Below are 18,324 nucleotides of genomic sequence, written 5' to 3' on the forward strand. Positions count from 1 at the left end.
CCACAGACACTTCCCAAATAAAAGGCTTGACACACAAACACACCCATCCCACCCTGGCCAAATCGCTCTGAATTAGGCAATGCGAACAGTTCTTTAGACTCAAAGGAAGCCCCTTTGAGGCAAAGCCTGTTATGAAGAAATTACAAGGTGGGCGTAGTTTGATTCACAGAAATGCTAAGCCCCTGCTCACATACGCACCCCATCTTTGATCCAAACCACAGTTTTGCTTAATGAAAGCTCTGGCCACAATAGCAATAGCACTTATACATTGCTTCACAGTGCTTTTACAGCCCTCTCTAAGCGGTTTAGAGTCAGCCTGTTGCCCACAACAATCTGGGTCCTCATTTTACCCATCTCGGAAGGACGGAAGGCTGAGTCAACCGTGAGTCTGGTGAGATTCGAACTGCCAAATTGTAGGCAGCCGGCAGTCAGCAGAAGTAGCCTGCAGTACTGCGCTCTAACCACTGTGTCACCAGGGCTTAGGTTCCCACATCACTCTGAGCCATTCCATCCCAGCAACTCTGGTTTATAAACTGGCAAGCACTAAGCATCTTGGTCACACCTGGGTGTGCAAGAACTCCATCCCTATAGCCCTCCTAACTCATTATCTGCAACTCCCAGAGTCCTGCCTCTTCTGGCTGCAGCTGCTCAGAGGTGTAATTCAAGAGCACCTGGAAAGGAACAGCTCAGAGCCACAAAGGAAAGCCAGCTCAGGTCTTTGGGGCTCAGAGAAAAGGGAAGAGGGACTCCTTGTTTTCTTCTTGAAGTGGAAGCTACAAAGGCTAAGAAGAGTCAGGAACCCCCCTTGGCAGTGGCTGCTTGCAGACCAAATCGCCTTGCCTGGAGCTTGTGTCTCTTGAGAAGGAGGGCAGCTTCCCCGACCTCTTGCTGGGGCTCCGAGATCTCATCTGCCCTCCCCCCTCCCCCAATTCTCTCTGGACTTTTCTAGCTGCCTTGGGAAACAGGGTTTTTGTTTTTTTTGCTGAGTGAGGAACAAGAGAGACTGGGGTTAGTCTCGGGCCAGAGCCAGAGCCAGAGCCAGAGCCCCCGTATCAAGGAGATAACCATGCAGCATTTCACTAGCATCAGTTTTCAGCATGGAAAAAAAATTGGAGGAGGGGGCGTAATTTTCAGCCTTGGGTCATTGTTTGCAGGAGTTCTCTGTCTGTCATCAGGCTTAGTACCCTCGTGCAAAGGAATGTGAGGCTAGCTGGCATCTGGACCAACGAGGAAGGGAAGAGAAATGCCTGGGTGGCCAAAGGGGACCTTTTAAGATGGGTGGGGGGGAAGCCTCCCCTCCCATGCTGAGTCAAGGATGCAAAGTTTCCTTGGGGTCCCTTGCCATACAAGGGACATAGGCAGCATCCCGTTCAAACATGGGACCTGCGGAGTGTGGCCCTTCCAACATCTGGCTGTCCCTGAGTCCAGCAAGTTGGAGAACCTGACTCCTGCCAGAGCCTTACTCACATGGGGGCTACATGGGGTCCTTATTGAGCAAGAATTACTATAACAGAATAACGAGGTCCCTTCCAACTCTGTTATTGTTATTCAACAGTGTTGGAAGGGACCTTGGAGGTCTTCTAGTCCAACCCCCTGCTTAGGCAGGAAACCCTCCATCACTTGAGACAAATGGTTATCCAATCTCTTCTTAAAAACTTCCGGTGTTCAAGCATTTACAATTTCTGGTGGCAAGCTGTTCCACTGATTAATTGTTCTAACTGTCAGGGAGTTCTAAGTTGCTTCTCTCCTTGATGAGTTTCCACCCATTGCTTCTTGTCCTGCCCTCAGGGGCTTTGGAGAATAGCTTGACTCCCTCTTCTTTGGGGCAGCCCCTGAGATATTGGAAGACTGCTATCATGTCCTTCTTTTCATTAATAGCAATAGAACCTAGACTTCTATACCGCTTCACAGTGCTTTCCAGCCCTCTCTAAGCGGTTTAGAGATTCAGCCTATCACCTCCAACAATCTGGGTCTTCATTTTACCCACCTCTGTGTTGCTCTTCTCTTTGTAGAGTCTCAACATCTTTTTCGGCTCTACAAGATTTTTGGCTCTACAAGTTTCATTGGAGAGTTTGAAAACTTGTCCTGACAATGTAGCTGCACATGTGGAGGCAAACGTGTTTTGGGGATCCCCCCCCCACAGGCAATTCCTGGGTCTGTTCTGTAGTCACCTCCCTGTTCTGGAGCCTGTGTGTGTGTGTGTGTGTGTAGCGGCATTCCTGGAAGTGAAAAGCATACTGGCAGGGTGGCATTTTGTTTGCAATGCCCGCTGTAAATTTATTTTTTAAATTAAATTAATTTGTGTGACTTAAATTAATTAATGTATTAATTAACATCAGGTAAGACAGGTACCAGGAAGGTACCAGCTCTGTTGCAACCACAGCATCACATAAATTAATTTCACCTTCAGGACAGGAAAATTTGTGCAGATATTTGGAATGAAAAAGGTCTGAAGTCCATTTTCCTCCACATCTGGCTCTTTCAGGAGCTGAAAATCCTCACCTCCTCTGAATACAAGGGAAGAGATTTTTCCATATATTTTTTAGGAAAAAAAAAACCTAAGCTGGAATGTTTTGCCTTCCTCGCTTCTGTCCATCCAGCGCAGTTGCCTCCTCCTGAGGCCGACCCAATCCCAGGGCTTCTCTGCCCTTTGAAAACCAGGAGGCACCCAGGGCTCCACTCCTACCAGAAGAAAAATGACTCCTGAAGCTCAGAATTACAGGAGGAAAACTTAATATGAAGGAGAGGAAATCTCAATCTTTCCAGCTGAGGAAGCATTGAGAGAAACAGGGCACTGAGGAGAGCAGTTCAGACGTGTCAGGAATGACCCCGAATGGAGTTTCTCAGCTTCAACAACCTTTTAGTGGGTGGACTTCAACTCCCAGAATTCCCCAGCAGGAGTTGAAACCGTCTCACGTTTGAATTCCTGGGGTTGAGAAACGCTGACCTATAACCTTGTCACAGGTGCCCACTGAACCCCCGTGTATTTTTTGACCACTGAAATCCCCTCTCTTGACAAGAGACATTGGTGGCCAAACTGCTGGATGCCCCCCCCAAAAAGAAGCAAGTGACATCAACTGGTTAATTTTCAGAGAAACATAATGCCCCTTTTAGTTAAAATATCCATGTGGGAATAGCTATTTTGAAGAGTCCTGCCTAATGGCGCAGTGGTCAGAATGCAGTATTGCAGGCTAATTCTGCCAGCAGTTCGATCCTGACCGGCTCAAGCTTGACTCAGCCTTCTACCCTTCTGAGGTTGGTAAAATAAGAATCCAGATTGTCGAGGGCGCATTATGCTGACTCTGTAAACTGCTTAGAGAGAGCTGCAAATCACGGTGAAGTGGTACACACTGTAAATCTAAGTGCTATTGCTATTTTTGGGGACAGTTTGTGCCCAGACAAAAACGGAAAGAAAAAGACAAAGGGGTGCCACCTGAGCAAAGAATGGAGAGGAGAATAATGGTGGGAAAGACGGGGGGTGGGGAGGGAAAAAGTCAGAGATGCCCTAAACCTGCCTTTGAATCCAGAGTCATTGCCACCTCACAGGGACAGCTCCCTTCTGTCTCCCAAAGGAGTTCAAAGCTGCAGGTCCAATTTATCTCCCCGATCAATTCCCTGAAGGGGAACGGGAAAAAAGGAACAAGGAACAGGCTGCCTTGGCTACTGAGAAATGGGGACAGGCTGTCTGCTGGCTCCGTGTTTGCAAATTAGACTAAAGCAGGCATATTCTAATGGCATTTCAAACGCCTAACAGAGAGCCACCTGTTCTCATTTAAAATAAATTGTCATTTCCCGAAAAAGAGGGAGGGAGGGAGGGAGAAACGTATCCACCCACTCTGCTTTCTTGTGCGGCCATCCGTGGGCAGCCCACACGGATGCAACTGCCGGTGGATGAAACCATCACAGATTCAGGCCCAGAAAATGTTGTCCACACAAAACCAGGACATATACAAAGTGCAAAGGCGGCTCTGAGGTGTGTTTGTGTGTGTGTGGTGGTGGTGGGGAATGAAGTTTTCCAAGAGGCCCCAGGAAGCATGGGGAGAAGGGAGGGCTGGAGGAAGAGTCTGTCAAGCTGTCTCCCATTCTGAGCAGAAGCTAAGGGAGCCCCTGAATCCGCTCAGCCTCCCCGCTTTCATTCTGGACCAGTCCTGGTTTCCTGGAGGGGGACCCAGACTCCCAACTGCCCAAATGACCCTGCTCTTTGACCAAGAGTCAGGCACTCCAAGTTCCTCTGCTTTCCATATGAGCCATGGTGGGGCAGTGGTTAGAGTGCAGTACTGCAGGCTGTTTCTGCTGACTGCCTGCAATTTGGCAGTTCAAATCTCACCAGGCTCAAGGTTGACTCCATCCTTCTGAGGTGGGTCAAATGAGGCCCCAGATTGTTGGGGGCAATAAGCTGACTCTGTAAACTGCTTAGAGAGCGCTGTAAAGCACTGTAAAGCAGTACATAAGTCTAAGTGATATTGGTATTGCTATACAGCTGGCCTCTGTTCACACTGGCTGCCGGATGAGCCCCTCCCTCACAAGCTTCCTTCCAGCCCTGCTCCAACAAGGGGCAGCAGGTGTGTGACTAGAGGAGGGGGTCAGTAGGGAAGGGATTAGGACGAGGGTTCAAGTCCTCCCTCCCTGGGGCTTCAGGCCTGCCATAGTCTCTGCCTAACCCACTTCACAGAAGGCAAGGGGATTGCACACCTGGAGCAAAAGCAGGTTATAAATCAACAGATGAGCTAAAAAGGAAAATAACTCTATTGTTTCCTAATTAAACCAACCAGGTAGATTCTAATAGGTGAGCTAAGTGATGAGGTAGCTGTCACAATTTTTCTTTTTTGTATTTTAACTCATGTTTGGTAGCTGGAAAGGTATAGTCACTTGTGTCCTATTTGACTTCTGTAACTTTGAAAATCCCTAATTTTCTTGGCAGTCTTTGAATAAAAAAGATTATTCTAGTACCTGGGATATTGGGGGGCATCTTCCTACCTCTTGGGTCCCCACAGTTTCAATCCATAAATGAATGAGAGAGAAGAATCCACCTCTCGGCCAGATATGCAATGTCACACAATGAGCTAGACCAGGGGTGGGCAAATGTGGCCCTTTTACAACCTGTGGACTTCAACTCCCATAATTCCTGAGACAGCCAAGTTGGCTCAGGAATTTTGGGAGTTGAAGTCCACAGGTCATAAAGGGGCCATATTTGCCCACCCCTGAGCTAGACAAATGCAATGGGTAGTTTGTGTTTCTCCTGATGTGAGAACTCAAACCTAATTGGAGCAGTTTGTCTGAATCCAACCATTATCTTAAGCCAGAAGACTGCTGGATATGGTGTGCTATGTGCACATACCAATAATCCCAAAGGTGCTTTTTCAGGAGGCAACTGGACTTCCTTCTTTTTTCTTTTGAAGACGTTTCGCTTCTCATCCAAGAAGCTTCTTCAGCTCTGACTGTATGATGGTGGGGAATGGAAGGATTTATACTCCTTGCAGACAGCTGGTCATTTGCATCCTTTTAGAGGGTCCTTGAAGGACTTGGAGGCTTATATCTGTGTCCTCAGGGTCACCTGAGTGGTGCAAATGGTTCAATTTTTCCCTCTGGAAATCCATTCCCACTCCCACACCATTCCAAGGGTGTTGATCCCAAACTGTATAGTTAAAAGTCTGTAGAGATTCTCAGTCATCCAGGTCAGGGTTGTCCCAAAGGGGCTTTTTCAGGAGGCAACTGGACTTTCTGGTTTTTTTCTTTTGAAGATGTTTTTCTTCTCATCCAAGATCCCCACTATCTTGTCAGAGTTGAAGAAGCTTCTTGGATGAGAAGCGAAATGTCTTCAAAAGAAAAAAAACAGAAAGTCCAGTTGCCTCGTGAAAAAGCACCTTTGGGACAACCATAACCTGGGTGATTGAGAATCTCTACAGACTTTCCACATACCAATCATGTTTCACTATCCCAGATTTAGTTAGATTCACCTAGGTTCACATGTGGTGTGAATCCAGCCAACACACGCTTAATGAAACAGAACAGAAAGGAGAAGCTCCTGAGCAAACGGAAGGATCTTTCTCAGAGACCCAGGAGAAGAGGCTGAACCATTCGCGGTCAAGGAGATCTCCCCCAACCAAGTGGACAGGGCCCAAAGAGAGAAGCACACTGGTACCCCAGCTGTATCCTATGTTTAACCTGGTTATTGAAGTGATCCCTTTTCTGGGTCAAAGTGCTGAATCATGATCTAACCCAGGAGTCTGGATTAGTACAATGCTACAAAAAACAATCCCCAGTCAAACAGCTTTCCCCTTGAGTGAACACAGCTGTCTTCTCCCTGACCAGAATCAGTGAATGAGAGACTGAAGAGGCTCAGAAACCGAAGATGAGGCTTCTCCATCCAGAGACCCTCTGGCCTGCAGCGTTATTTCCCAGTTCCTTTCCCGAGATTGATCAGTGTGGAGGTCTCATCGGTACCTCCCTCACAAAAGAAGCCAACGTGGGGATGCCCACAAAGGGCTCTTAGCTTAGAGAAGCTGAGAATCACTTCTCTGCTGCTTCTAGGACAGGCAAAAAGGATTCCGTGTCCCAAAAAGTGTCAGGACTTCATTTTCCATCCATTGCTGGAATGGCCGCAGAGGTCATGTTCTCACACCCACTACTCAGTACACCATCTGTGCTCTAAGAGTAAAGAACACATGACTTCCTGTTGCAACCTGTTTCCCTGGCCAAGGACTTCCTGAGGTCCAGCTAAACCTCTCACCTGCCCAGTCATCTTGTCTCAGGGTGGGGAGGGGCTTCCCTAGTTGCATTAACAGAGGGATACAATCAAGATCAAGGGAGGTACTACTACCACTCTATAAAGCCTGAGTAAGACCATGCCTAGAATACTGCATCCAGTTTTGGTCAAGAGAGGTTGAGACTCTAGAAAGAGTGCAGAGAAGAGCAACCAGGATGATGAGGGGACTGGAGGCTAAAACATGCAATGAACGGTTGCAGGAACTGGGCCTGGCTAGTCTAGCGAAGAGAAGGACCAGGGGAGACAGGAGAGCACCTTCCAATATTTGAGGGGCTGCCACAGAGAGGAGGAAGGGGGTCAAGCTGTTTTCCAAAGCACCCGAAGACCAGACAAGGAATAATGGACGGAAACTGATCAAGGAGAGATTGAACCTGGAAATAAGGAGAAATTTCCTGACAATGAGAACAATCCATGGAACAGAAGTTGTGGAAGTTTCATCACTGGAAGCTTTCAAGAAGAGATTGGACTGCCATTTGTCAGAAATGGTGTAGGGTCTCCTGCTTGGGCGGGGGTTGGACTAGATGACCTCCAACGTCCCTTCCAACTCTGTTAATCTGTTAATATTACATGGATGTGATTTTGCTGTCCTCCCAGCTGTGGGCCTGCAGTAGCAGTATTGGCTGGGAGATGGCACCAAAGCCCCACCAATCCATCCTGAAGCACCAAGTCAGCCCCTGCCTAACAGCAGCTGGCCTGCAAAGATGATTCTTAAGCTTCCTTCACCAAACACGCCTATCTTGGTTAAGGAATGAAACAGGGTCTGCGAAATACGTTGAACAGATTCTGGTTGCCCAGAATCACCAAGCCACGAAAAGCATCATCATTATCATCATCATCATCAAGCACCATCAAAGTTAAAAGCAAACATGTGTGAATTCAGTCACCGTTCCTTTAACATTTATTTATTTATTTATTGGTTCGATTTATATGCCGCCCTTCTCTGGAGACTCAGGGCGGCTTACAATGCGTTAAGCAATAGCCTTCATACTTTTGTATATACCTGCTTAGTAGGGCTTTCAGCCCCCCCAAGCAGTGTTCTTTTTTATACAAAGTCAGCTTATTGCCCCCACAATCCGGGTCCTCATTTTACCTACCTCGAAAGGATGGAAGGCTGAGTCAACCTTGAGCCTGGTGAGACTTGAACTTGCAGTAATTGCAGGCAGCTGGTGCTACTTAACAGCACTTTAGTCCGCTGCGCCACTAAGGCTCCTTGGTGAAGCAGAAAGGTGAACATCTTGCCAAGATCTTCTGAACTGGTTTCTTAAAGATGGCAGGAAACATTTCTAGGACCAACCCTCTACGACGCTTAGTTTTTTTGGGGGAAATTTGGACGGAACCTCTTGTCTTTGACAACTGCTGTGTTTGGAGTAACTCAGTGGTTCTTTAAATATTCAGGTTTTGTTGTCATTGAGGTTGGTACGAATCCTTCCCCAGTATTGTGGGTGGATTGCCGCTTGTTTCTTTGATTCTTGGAATAACATGGAGGGGACCCGAAGGTGCTTTTTTCAAGAGGCAACCGGACTTTCTGGTGAACAAAAAAATCCAGTTGCCTCTTGAAAAAGCAGCTTTGGGAGAAGCCTGACCTGGATGACGGAGAATCTCCATAGATTTCTCCCCACTCACCTGTCAGGGCCCCAGTGATGGTTTGCTTGAAACGCAAAGGGGACCTTGTCAAGGTTGAACCAGGCAGAAAAAAAAGGTCGGGATCATTTTGGGGGTGTCAGAGGAGGAACACCAGTCATGAATATCAATGGCTGAATTTTCTCCTCAGGCAAACAGCAGCCAGAGCTGCTCCTTCACTGCAGGCCTCTAACCGTGGCCAGGAGCTGGAGGCTTCGCAGGGAAACCCGGCCTGGTGCTGGACCTTTTCCCCGGCAGGAGACCTCGTCCGCCAGGCCCCGGGCTCTCTGGAGGCCCACTTGCTAAGGAGGCGGAGGGGGAAGAGAGGCTGCCTGAGGGGCCACCGGCACAATGGCGGTGAGGGCAGAGCCCACTCTGGGGTGCTTCGGCTTCTGGCGGGGCTCCTCACGGCCGGTTGGGCGCAGACGCTGTGGTGTGATGTGGTGGGTCCATCTTTTTTTTTTTTTTTTTTTTATTGAAAAGGTTTTCAAATACAAATTTTTCCCCCTTTTTCCCCCCCCTCCCCCCCCTCCCTAACCCCCCCTCCCCCACCCTTCCCCCCCTGTGACTTCTTCGTAACAAAAAAAAACCCTAATTCATAACAGATTACTTACTCCCTCCTCAAAATACTGACCTTTACTTACTAAAAGTATTATAAATCCCCCTTTATCCATACATTTCAGAAAAGAAGAAGAGAAAAAAAAAACAAAACAAAAAAAAACAAACACATTATACTATAACTATTATAAAATAACTCTAATTTAGCATAATAGTGTTTTATATCTATGCATTATTGCAACAATTCAAAACCACCTTCCACTTTAAAACTATACAATAAGTCCTACTTTAATAACATTTCAAAGCGGGCTCCCCATAAAATCTAATTTAACATTTATTCCACTCTATCCATTTCCTCCACTCCCCTAAATGTATCACTTAAAAATCCCTTTTCTTAAACTAATCAGTCTGTAGCTAGCTTATTCACCCACTGTCTTACAAATTTACCATACACAACAATTCTTGATATCTTTAATTCACTGCCCACACTACTTAAAAATATATATATATATATATTCCATTGTATCTAAATAAAAAAAAGAAAAGACAATAACTTTAAATTTATAGTCCATATAATATCTTCTTGAAGTCTTTCCACTGGATTGTTAAAACCAACATCCATAATAGGGTGACATAGCTTGCGGATGCAACAGTTTATTCAAGATCTCCAATCATATCTGCCCCCATCAGTAGTAAACATCTTCTTATATATATAAAAGTAAAAACAACCACCCGAGTGACATTATAATTGTATTCCATATAATAATAATTGTGGGTTTCATCAGGATTATTAATTTCCATCATCGTATTGGGTAACAACCCGATCTTCTGCATGTCCCAATGTGATTCTCTTGCCTTATAATTCAAGATAATTATAATATATTTATCAACACAAAAAGAAATTTCAAAATAGATAATTCAAAACCATCAATTTGAGGCTCTTTCCATGTCCCAAAATTACGGCAATGCAGAGATCTGCCACTATCCTCAGGATGATATTGACCAATATGTCGCCTCCTCTATGTTTTCACATAATCATTCATATTTTAAAATCACTGGCTTCACTGTTGCTTGGGTTAGAAATTTCTATTTTTGTACAACCTATTTCTTTTTTTGTTTTCTTTTTGTGGGTTTGACCTCCATCCTAATTTTTTGTGTCTCGCATTTCTTTTTTATCCCTTGTATATCCTCTAATTGGTTTCCATGCTTGTCCTTGCCTTGATAAGTCATCACATTAAAATCAGATGGCACTTCTCTCAAATTTGTAGATAATCCAGCTGGGGTATCCGATAAATCCAAAGGCAATTTATCTGGTACAGTCTCTGTCTTTAGTTCCAGCTCCTTCTGCTTATCCTGTATTATATCTGAAGACGTTAAATTCATTTTCAACCTATTTTGATAAAATTCTTCCGCCCTTTCAACAGTATTTAACTGGTATCTTTCTCCTTGATATCTCAATATAATACCAACTGGGACGTCCCACCGGAATTGAATATTTCTCCTTTTTAACTCAGACACCAGAAAGCCAAATTTCTTCCTTTCCATTAATATCTTAGGTGGGAGTTCCTTGTAAATCCAAATCTTTCTTCCATACAATTGCAAATTAGAATTGAAGGAATTTTGCACAATTTTATTCCTAATTTCTTTATCTGAAAAATAGATTACCACATCTCTAGGCAATTGCCTTTGCTTGGCAGTCCAAGAGTTTATTCGATAAGCTCTGTCAATCCTACAAAACACTTCCTCAGGTTGAATCTTTAAAATCCCAGCTAGAAATTCAGAAGATATTTTCCTTAAGTCATCTCTGTTATTTTCCTGCAAACCTCTAAGTCTTATTGCATATTCTGTGAAATTATATTGTATCTTTAGAACCTCTTTTTGAATCCTCTGTTCCAGATATTCTACATTACCAGACTTTTGGTCAGCATCCATTTTAAATTTTTCTTCTGAACTATAATCCTGAATATTTAACAAATCATTTTCAATTTTTTGAAATCTATTGTCCAATTTATCTTGAATTTCATCCATTTTTGACTCTAGTAAATTAGTATTTGTATCCAACCGAATCATGAATTCTGGCAATTTTAAAATTTTTTGCTGCAAAAAGTCAAACTTGGATTTCACCAATTCCTTAGTTTCCTGCTTAAATTTTTCAAGTTGCTGATTCACAATCTCATCCCTTCTTTCAATCTCCTCTAAGAGAAATTCTATTATATTAAAATCAGGTTTCTGGGACTGAAGAGTTAAAACATATTGCTTTAAATTCTTGGTGGGGGAATCCCCCCCACCTATTTGTTTGTCTGACTTCACAAACCTCAGTGCCATGTTTCCGCCTAAGCAGGCTTTGTTAGAAGAAGAAAAAAAAAAAAACAAGACAAAAGACTTCCAGCCAGCAACACTCAAGCCTCCAGGGAAAAAAGGAGAAAAACAAAAACAGGAGCGGAGTTTTGTCTACAAATGTAGCCAGTGGTATTTATTCCGCTACATTGTAATAATAAAAAACGGAAGAACTTTCCCTCTCAAACTCTTCTCCAGCCGCGGCAGACGCCATTTTAAAAAGAAACTTTTTTCCTCTTTCTCTTCCTCTATTCTCTTAAGTAATTTTTAAAAGATAAGTAAAATACTTGCGCTTCAGTATTACAGGTCCAGCTCACATTTTCTTTGAGTAATCTGTCAAATTCGCAAGCTTGCTTTTGACGCCTGGCTCTGCATTAGCAGAGGTCTCCCAAAGCCCGGAGCAGCGGCTGGGGATATGGGGCATCTCATCCGCTCCATCCCAAAAGTAAAAGAAAAACTTTTGGGACTCTGCAGAGAGTTCTACCCACCCCTGCCGGCTCTATCTCCGTTTCCTCATGGGAACGGAGTTTTTTCGAGCCGCCGTTCCGTTGTGAAGGCGGCTCTAACAGGCAGTGGAAGCTGACGATCCCTAAGGAACGTCTGGCGGCGGCCAGCAGCAAACAGGAAGTCCCTCGTGGTGGGTCCATCTTAACAGCATCATGGGCCCCAGGGCAAAGCAGTGTCCTGGGGCCCCTATGACAACTCCTCACAGGAATAAAAATGTAAATGGTTGATTAAAATTAAAGATATATTTGCATGTTAGCATTAATAAAAAAAATGCAGTAAAATGTAATCAATATGTTGCTGTATTTATATGATACAAGGCGCATCGAAGGGTCGTGTGGGGCCCCTCAGGCCCAGGCGTCCATTTCCAGGCGGGGCTCTCGGGGCCCCCGCCCGGCTCGCCCGCCAGAGGGCAGCAAGGAAGCGCGCGAGGCGGCGGGGGCTCCGGCTGGCCTGACATCAGCAGCCGCGCAGCTGGCTGGCCGCCCCGGCTGGGCTCCGCCTCTCAGTCCCGCGCGCGCTGCCGGCGGGTCGGCGGGGATTCGGGGCGGAGCGGGCGCGCGGAGCCGCCGGCTGCCAGATCGCCCATTCCGCTCGGTGCAGCGCTCCCGGCCTCGGGAAAGAGCTCCGGGGAGGCGCGGGCAGCGCTCAGGCGGCGGCCCCGGAGAGGCGGACGGAGCGGACGGCCATGGGCCAGCAGCGGCGGAGCGGCGCTCCGGGCGACCGGCGGGGCGCAGCGTCCGGCCCCGCGGGGCGCAGGCAGCCCGGCTGGGAATGAAGGCGGCGGCGGCGGGCGGAGCGCCCCAGCGGCGGCGAGGAAGGGGCGGGCGCGCCCTGCCGGGACCATGTCGGTGCCGCTGCTGAAGATCGGCGTGGTGCTGAGCACGATGGCCATGATCACCAACTGGATGTCGCAGACGCTGCCCTCGCTCGTGGGGCTCAACACCACCAAGCTCAGCGCCGCCTCGGGGGGCACCTTGGACCGCAGCACCGGCGTGAGTCACGCGCCGCTCCCGGGAAGGGAAGGGAAGGGAAGGGGGAGCCGCCGCCGGCCCTCCGCAGCCATCCGTCAAGGGCCGCCGGCCGCAGCCGCAGACCCCCGCGCGGGGCGGGCGGGCGAGGTCCGCGCCGGGAGCGGCGATGCGGGGGAGACGCCGGGCGGGCGGGCGGGCGGGCGGCAGCGGGGAAGGGGGCTCCTTCGGGCGGGGAGGAAAGTGGGGCCGGGCCGCCTCCCGCCTGCGGCCGCAAAGTTTGAGCGCGGGTCGCGTCCTCCGGTCCCCGGACACCCAGCCTGTCGGGCACCGGCGGGCGTCCCCTCCAATCCAATCCAAGGGGTCGTGAGGGAAGCTCCGCGGTGAAGGGAAGCGGGGGGGGGGCGCAGCAAAGGCCAGGGGAGGGGAGGGGGAGACGCCCCCGGGGCAGTTTCAGCCTCCAAGGGCGGGAATCAAGGCCGAGGTGAACCTAAGTGGGGGGGGGACGAGGATTGGGGGCTGGGGGGGCGGATGTGCAGGGGGGGCGGATTCCGGGCTGCGGGTTTGTGTACCTGAGGCCGGCTGGGAGGAGGAGAAATCAAAGGGTCACAGACTTGAGTGTGCATTAAACAAACAAACAGAAAGAAAGAAAAAGAGAAGAAAAAATCTAAGGGGCTTTTCACAGATGTCAGATCAATGTGGGGGGGGGAGACACATGGCACCCTTGTGCTTTTCCAGGCTTCTGCTAAGGTCCAGTCTCCTCCACCCAGGGAGATGCCCTGTTTTTCATCCCTTGCTTAAGTGGGAGTTATTCATCTATAATTCCTCCAAGGGCTCTTTAGAGGATTTCAGAGGAAAAGGCGCCGGTTTGGGTGGAGAAGAAGTCTTTTCAGCTACAAGTCATGTATATCTTTATAAACCTCTTACCGGTTGGTTTAGAAAATAATTTCTTTTCAACAGTTTAACATTCAGGCTGTATTTTGCCTCCCGCTCCTTCCCAAGGATGCCAAAGTGAGTTTAACCATATAAAGCTGTTTGGTGTCTTTAGGCAAGTGGGAAAGAGGGAGAAAGGTTTTGGGTGGGCATGAAGAATGACGGGGGTGCCAAAAGGAGCCCCCCCTCCGGGCACTGAGGGCAGACGTTGGTTTGGGTGATCTGTTCGGACGCCTTTGGCCTCCTGGGTTGAGCTCTGTCTCTGGAGCTGAGGGGAGCTGTCCGGCCAGCAGGATGGACGTTGCATGTGGCTGAATCTTCACCCCCACCCCTTCCTCTTGCCTTCGCAAATGACCCTCCGTACACCATGGAGCCATGCTCGGAAACAGAAGGCCGTGGCTATTCACATTTTTGACTCTTGAGGCCACAGTCCTGTAGAGATTGAGGGACATGAAAGGAACCACTGACCGGTTGCTTTCTGGGTCCTGAGCAGAGACATGGCTGTAGCTTGGCACTCTTTGATGGCAAAAGCTCTCCCCCCTCCCCCATTTGTGCGTGAGACTCCTGGCAACTGACAGGAGTGGCCCCTGCAATTTTCTTGGAAAGCTTTTCTGGAAGCAGTTTACCGTTGCCTGCTTCCTAGGGCTGAGACAGTGACTGGCCCAGGATCACCAAGCTGGCTTTGTGCCTAAGGTAGGACAGGAACTCAGCAGCTCTTGTCTTTTGCCTGGGGCCTTCACCACGACACCAAACCAGCTCTCAAGGAATCGGTGGGACTTAAAGAGGTTGGGCAATTTGCCTCTTCTCTTCTCTTGAATACGGTTTATGATCCAAAGTGGACTGCGTGTCTGTGTGTGGTGTCAATGGTCCCCCTTGGAAAGCCTGCCAGTTCCGCTGTGGAACACCACTCCAGGGAGACCCCCCCCATGGGCAGCAGGGGCACAGGTGGGATTGGCAAGGCGGGCACCCAGCAGCAGGCTGAGAGCTGGCAGATGTGGCTTCCCCTGCCCCAAAGACCTTGCAAAGCCAACGGCTTCCTATTTTGGCTGAACTGTGAGATGGCCTGAGCGGGCAAAGACCCTTTTGTGGCTCCATCCCAAATGAAGAAGAGATCTGCATCCTTCAGAAGCTTGCCCCACTCCCCTCCTGCAGTGTCAATAGCAGGAAATTGCAGCTTTACGTAACAACTCAGGGGGAGTGAAAGTTCCGATGTACTCCGTGATCACTGCGGAGTAAGGAACCCTCCGCAAAGGGGATGCTTCAGTTTGCCCAAAGACAACCTGTGAGCCCCAACTTTGCCCCAGCTGTTACGGAGCGGCCCCTCCCAGCAATGAGATCCGGGGGGGGGAGAAGCTGTGGGAAGCTGCTGCTTGCCTGCTTGTGCATTGGACATTTGGAGGCACAGATGGAGGTCTGCAGCCCCCACGTAAACACCGTGTGGGTGTTTTTCATAATTGGCTGAGTGTTTGAAAGAAAAAAACACGCTCGTATCATGTGCCTCTCTGACAGTAGCGTCTGTCCCTAAAAATCTCCCCGTGTCTCTCACGACTGCATCAATTTGGGAGTTTCATAGAACCATAGCATGGGAGGGCATCATCCAGTCCAGCCTCTGCCACTCGGGCATTCCTGAGAGATGGTGCCCCTCCAGTCGAGGGAGCCCCCCCCCCAATCTCTCTAATCCTAATCCTACCCTGGCCTTTGTTTTTCCTTGCCAGCTGCCTTTAGTGAAATGCTTCCTCAAGCCATTTTCTGCCCAACATTTCAATTTATCAAGATCCTTCTGAAATCAATCCTCCCGGGTAGGATTGTCTCCCTCCAATATTTGCATCACTGCTGAACTTGAATATCCTGTTTCCTAACCAAGTCATGTGTTGTATAAATGTAATTTCAGGGCCCACCGTTCCCCCTCTGCCCTCCCCTCTCCCTGGATGGCTTTGACCCTCGCTAGTTATGACTGTCCCACCGGCTCTGCCCATCTCATGATTGCAGGCCCCTGGCCCACATTTCACTCCCTTCTTTGAACCTCCTGGCCACTTAGTCACAGGCTTTGCTGAAGACAAGGTATCTTCCATCAGACACATTCTGCTTGGTCAGCTGAGGCCAGCCTTTCAAAAAAGGAGATCAGGTTGAGCTTGGAATATTTTTTTTTTTAATTTGATTTTTTTTTAAAATTTGATTTATATGCCACCCTTCTCCGGAGACTCAGGGCGGCTTACAATGCGCTAAGCAATTTTATTCCCAAGTAATCCATGTTGCATTTTACCAAGCAGCGCATTCTTTTCCAAGTGCTCAGGGGGAAAAAATCGTATTTCATAACCTTTTCCAAAATTTTGCCTGATGTTGGTTGCATCAGGAATAATGGAATAATGGATGGAAACTGATCAAGGAGAGATTCAACCTGGAAATAAGGAGAAACTTCCTAACAGTGAGAACAATCAACCAGTGGAACAGAAGTTGCCTTTGGAAGTTGGGGGAGCTTCATCACTGGAGGCTTTCAAGGGGAGACTGGACTGCCATCTGTCAGAAATGGTGGAGGGTCTGCTTGGCAGAGGGTTGGACTAGATGACCTACAAGCTCCCTTCCAACTCTGTTCACCTGTATCTGCATGCTGACTGGTTTGTGGTTGCCCAGGCCCTCTTTTCCCCCTTTTTGAAGAGGAGACCAAAACTGACCATTCTCCATTCTCTGGCACTATTCTAATCCTCCATGATTTCTTGGAGATGACGTCCCGCTTGCAGCCCTTTCAAGATTCATCGGTCTCATCCTGAAGACTTCAACTTGCTCGTGCCAGCCATTCCCCCACAACCCCTGTTGCTTCTCTCCACTGCCCCTCCCTTCAGTTCTGCTTAGATCTTTCTGGACAAGGGCCCCCTCTGGAGAAGAGATGGAGGAACTCTGCCACCACTTCACCAACTCTGCCCATCACCATCCTGCTCTCCTCTGTTGCAGTGGCCCACCTGGCTCGGTCTGTTCAAGTCTGCCCAGGAGAATGAAGGAGTTATCTGAGCTGAAGCAAACCAAGATAACAGCAACAGTATTTAAAGCCTTTTGCCAGACCGAGGCGTTTGATGGGACCCAGAGTGGTCCACACCCCGTTCAGAGATTGCTTTGTGTTTTGGAAACTTGGGGGGTTCAGAACAGGCACATCACGGAGTTAGCCAGCTTTATCCTCACCAGAGATCTTGTGGGGCAGGTGGCCGAATGAACAGTGGTAAGCAAAGAGGCACCCTGGCCAGGTCAGAAGACTTGCCTCCCAATCCAGTCAGAGCGGCTGAATAAGATCAAGTCAGGAGGTGGAATTTACTGCCTTCTGGTGGGGAGCCAGCCAGCCAGTCAAGCGAATTCACCAATTTGGGTTGATTTATGGTCATCTTAGCTGTGCCACTGAGCAGGGCATGATCACCAGAAGGAAGGACCGTGATTTTGAGCAAAGGAAGATTCTGAGCAAAGGAAGAGAGCTCTGGGATCATCAGCCCATTCCTCTTGCAGCAACGTGTTTCTGACCCAACATTCGGCTGGGATTGACACATGGATTGTCCCCAGTTGGGACAATGTCCTTTCTTTCTTGGAGTTACTTTCCCGGATTTTTATATCCTCCAATGGAAGAATTCCTCGCGATGCCTTCCTGTGCCCCAAACTCCTGATGAAACTGAAGCAGCGTGAATTCTCCGACATCACCAAGATGGCTTCTCCTGGAACCGGTTCTCCTTTTGATAACGTTTTGCCTGAGGAAGAGCCCTGTGGAGATGGTGGGAGCCGCTCCCTTCGTCTGTGTGTCTCGGGGGGCTTCAGAAGACCCTGCCTGGCCTGGACAGATGATGCCCCCCAAGAGCCATGATTGGAAACTTCACCTCTGAAACCTCTCAGCATCTCAGCCAAAGGAAATGTTTTCTTCCGTGCTTATTGTCCTCCTCTTCCTCTTCTTCCTGGGAACAGACTAGCCATAAAGATGCTTTTAACGCAGTTAATTATTTATGTGGCTAGCAAAAATAGGCCCTGCAGCCATTCTTTGGAACACAAAGTGCTTGGAAAAACCTGAGCAGCCTCCAAGCTCTTTTAAACAGCCATGTTAGAGAGTCCTGCAGCGATCTGGCAGATGGGGGTGGGGGGTCGGCATTGCCCGTTTCTCTGAAGGGGGTCTTGAAAGGGGAGAAGGTGGGCATCCTTGCATCGCGCCTCCATGGCTGAGTAGAATCTCAGTTGGCCAAGGGCTGCTTCAGGTTTGCCCTTGTCGGATTCTGCTTGCCAGCAAGGTCTGTTTGCGGGGGAGGAGCAGCGTTGAGCCTTCTTTCTTGCTGCAGTTGTGGGGAATCAGCTTGGTCTCAGACAAGCCAGGATGAATTCACACGGTGGTCGCAATGGGCGACCGCATGGAGGGGGACGCAGAGCCCCCAGCCTCGTCGGAGCCCCTCTGCTTTCCAGAGTTGAAGCTCCTCATTAACCACTAGGATATATAGCTTGCAAGTCCTCCCCATGTCTGGTCACTTGGGGGCTGTGAAGTCAAATCGATGTCAGGAGAAGCCGAGAAGAGAAACCCCCCCCCACCAAGCAGTGGGTAAAGAGCCACCAGCAGTTCTGGAAGGTGCATGGAGGTGGCACAGCACTTGGGTGCCAGAGCTTCTTGATGTACTTGCA

General features: G+C 48.6%; 1 protein-coding gene across 2 annotated transcripts in view; it reads left to right on the forward strand.

The window, feature by feature from the left end:
- Nucleotides 1-18,324, forward strand: part of OLFM1 (olfactomedin 1) — a 53,331-nt gene that overhangs the window by 11,370 nt on the left and 23,637 nt on the right. Inside the window, exon 1 of one of the 2 annotated variants that reach the window (XM_034427170.3) lies at nt 12,316-12,780. The exons of the other annotated variant lie outside the window; for it this stretch is intronic. Within the exon in view, the coding sequence (XP_034283061.1) occupies nt 12,631-12,780 (150 nt within the window). The 5' untranslated portion in view covers nt 12,316-12,630. Of the gene's footprint in view, nt 1-12,315; nt 12,781-18,324 lie in introns of those variants that run through there. 2 annotated transcript variants of the gene reach the window in all.

This window comes from Pantherophis guttatus, chromosome 16, assembly GCF_059756535.1.
Source record: "Pantherophis guttatus breed Tessera chromosome 16, ASM5975653v1, whole genome shotgun sequence".
In the NCBI taxonomy this organism is placed as follows: domain Eukaryota; kingdom Metazoa; phylum Chordata; class Lepidosauria; order Squamata; family Colubridae; genus Pantherophis; species Pantherophis guttatus.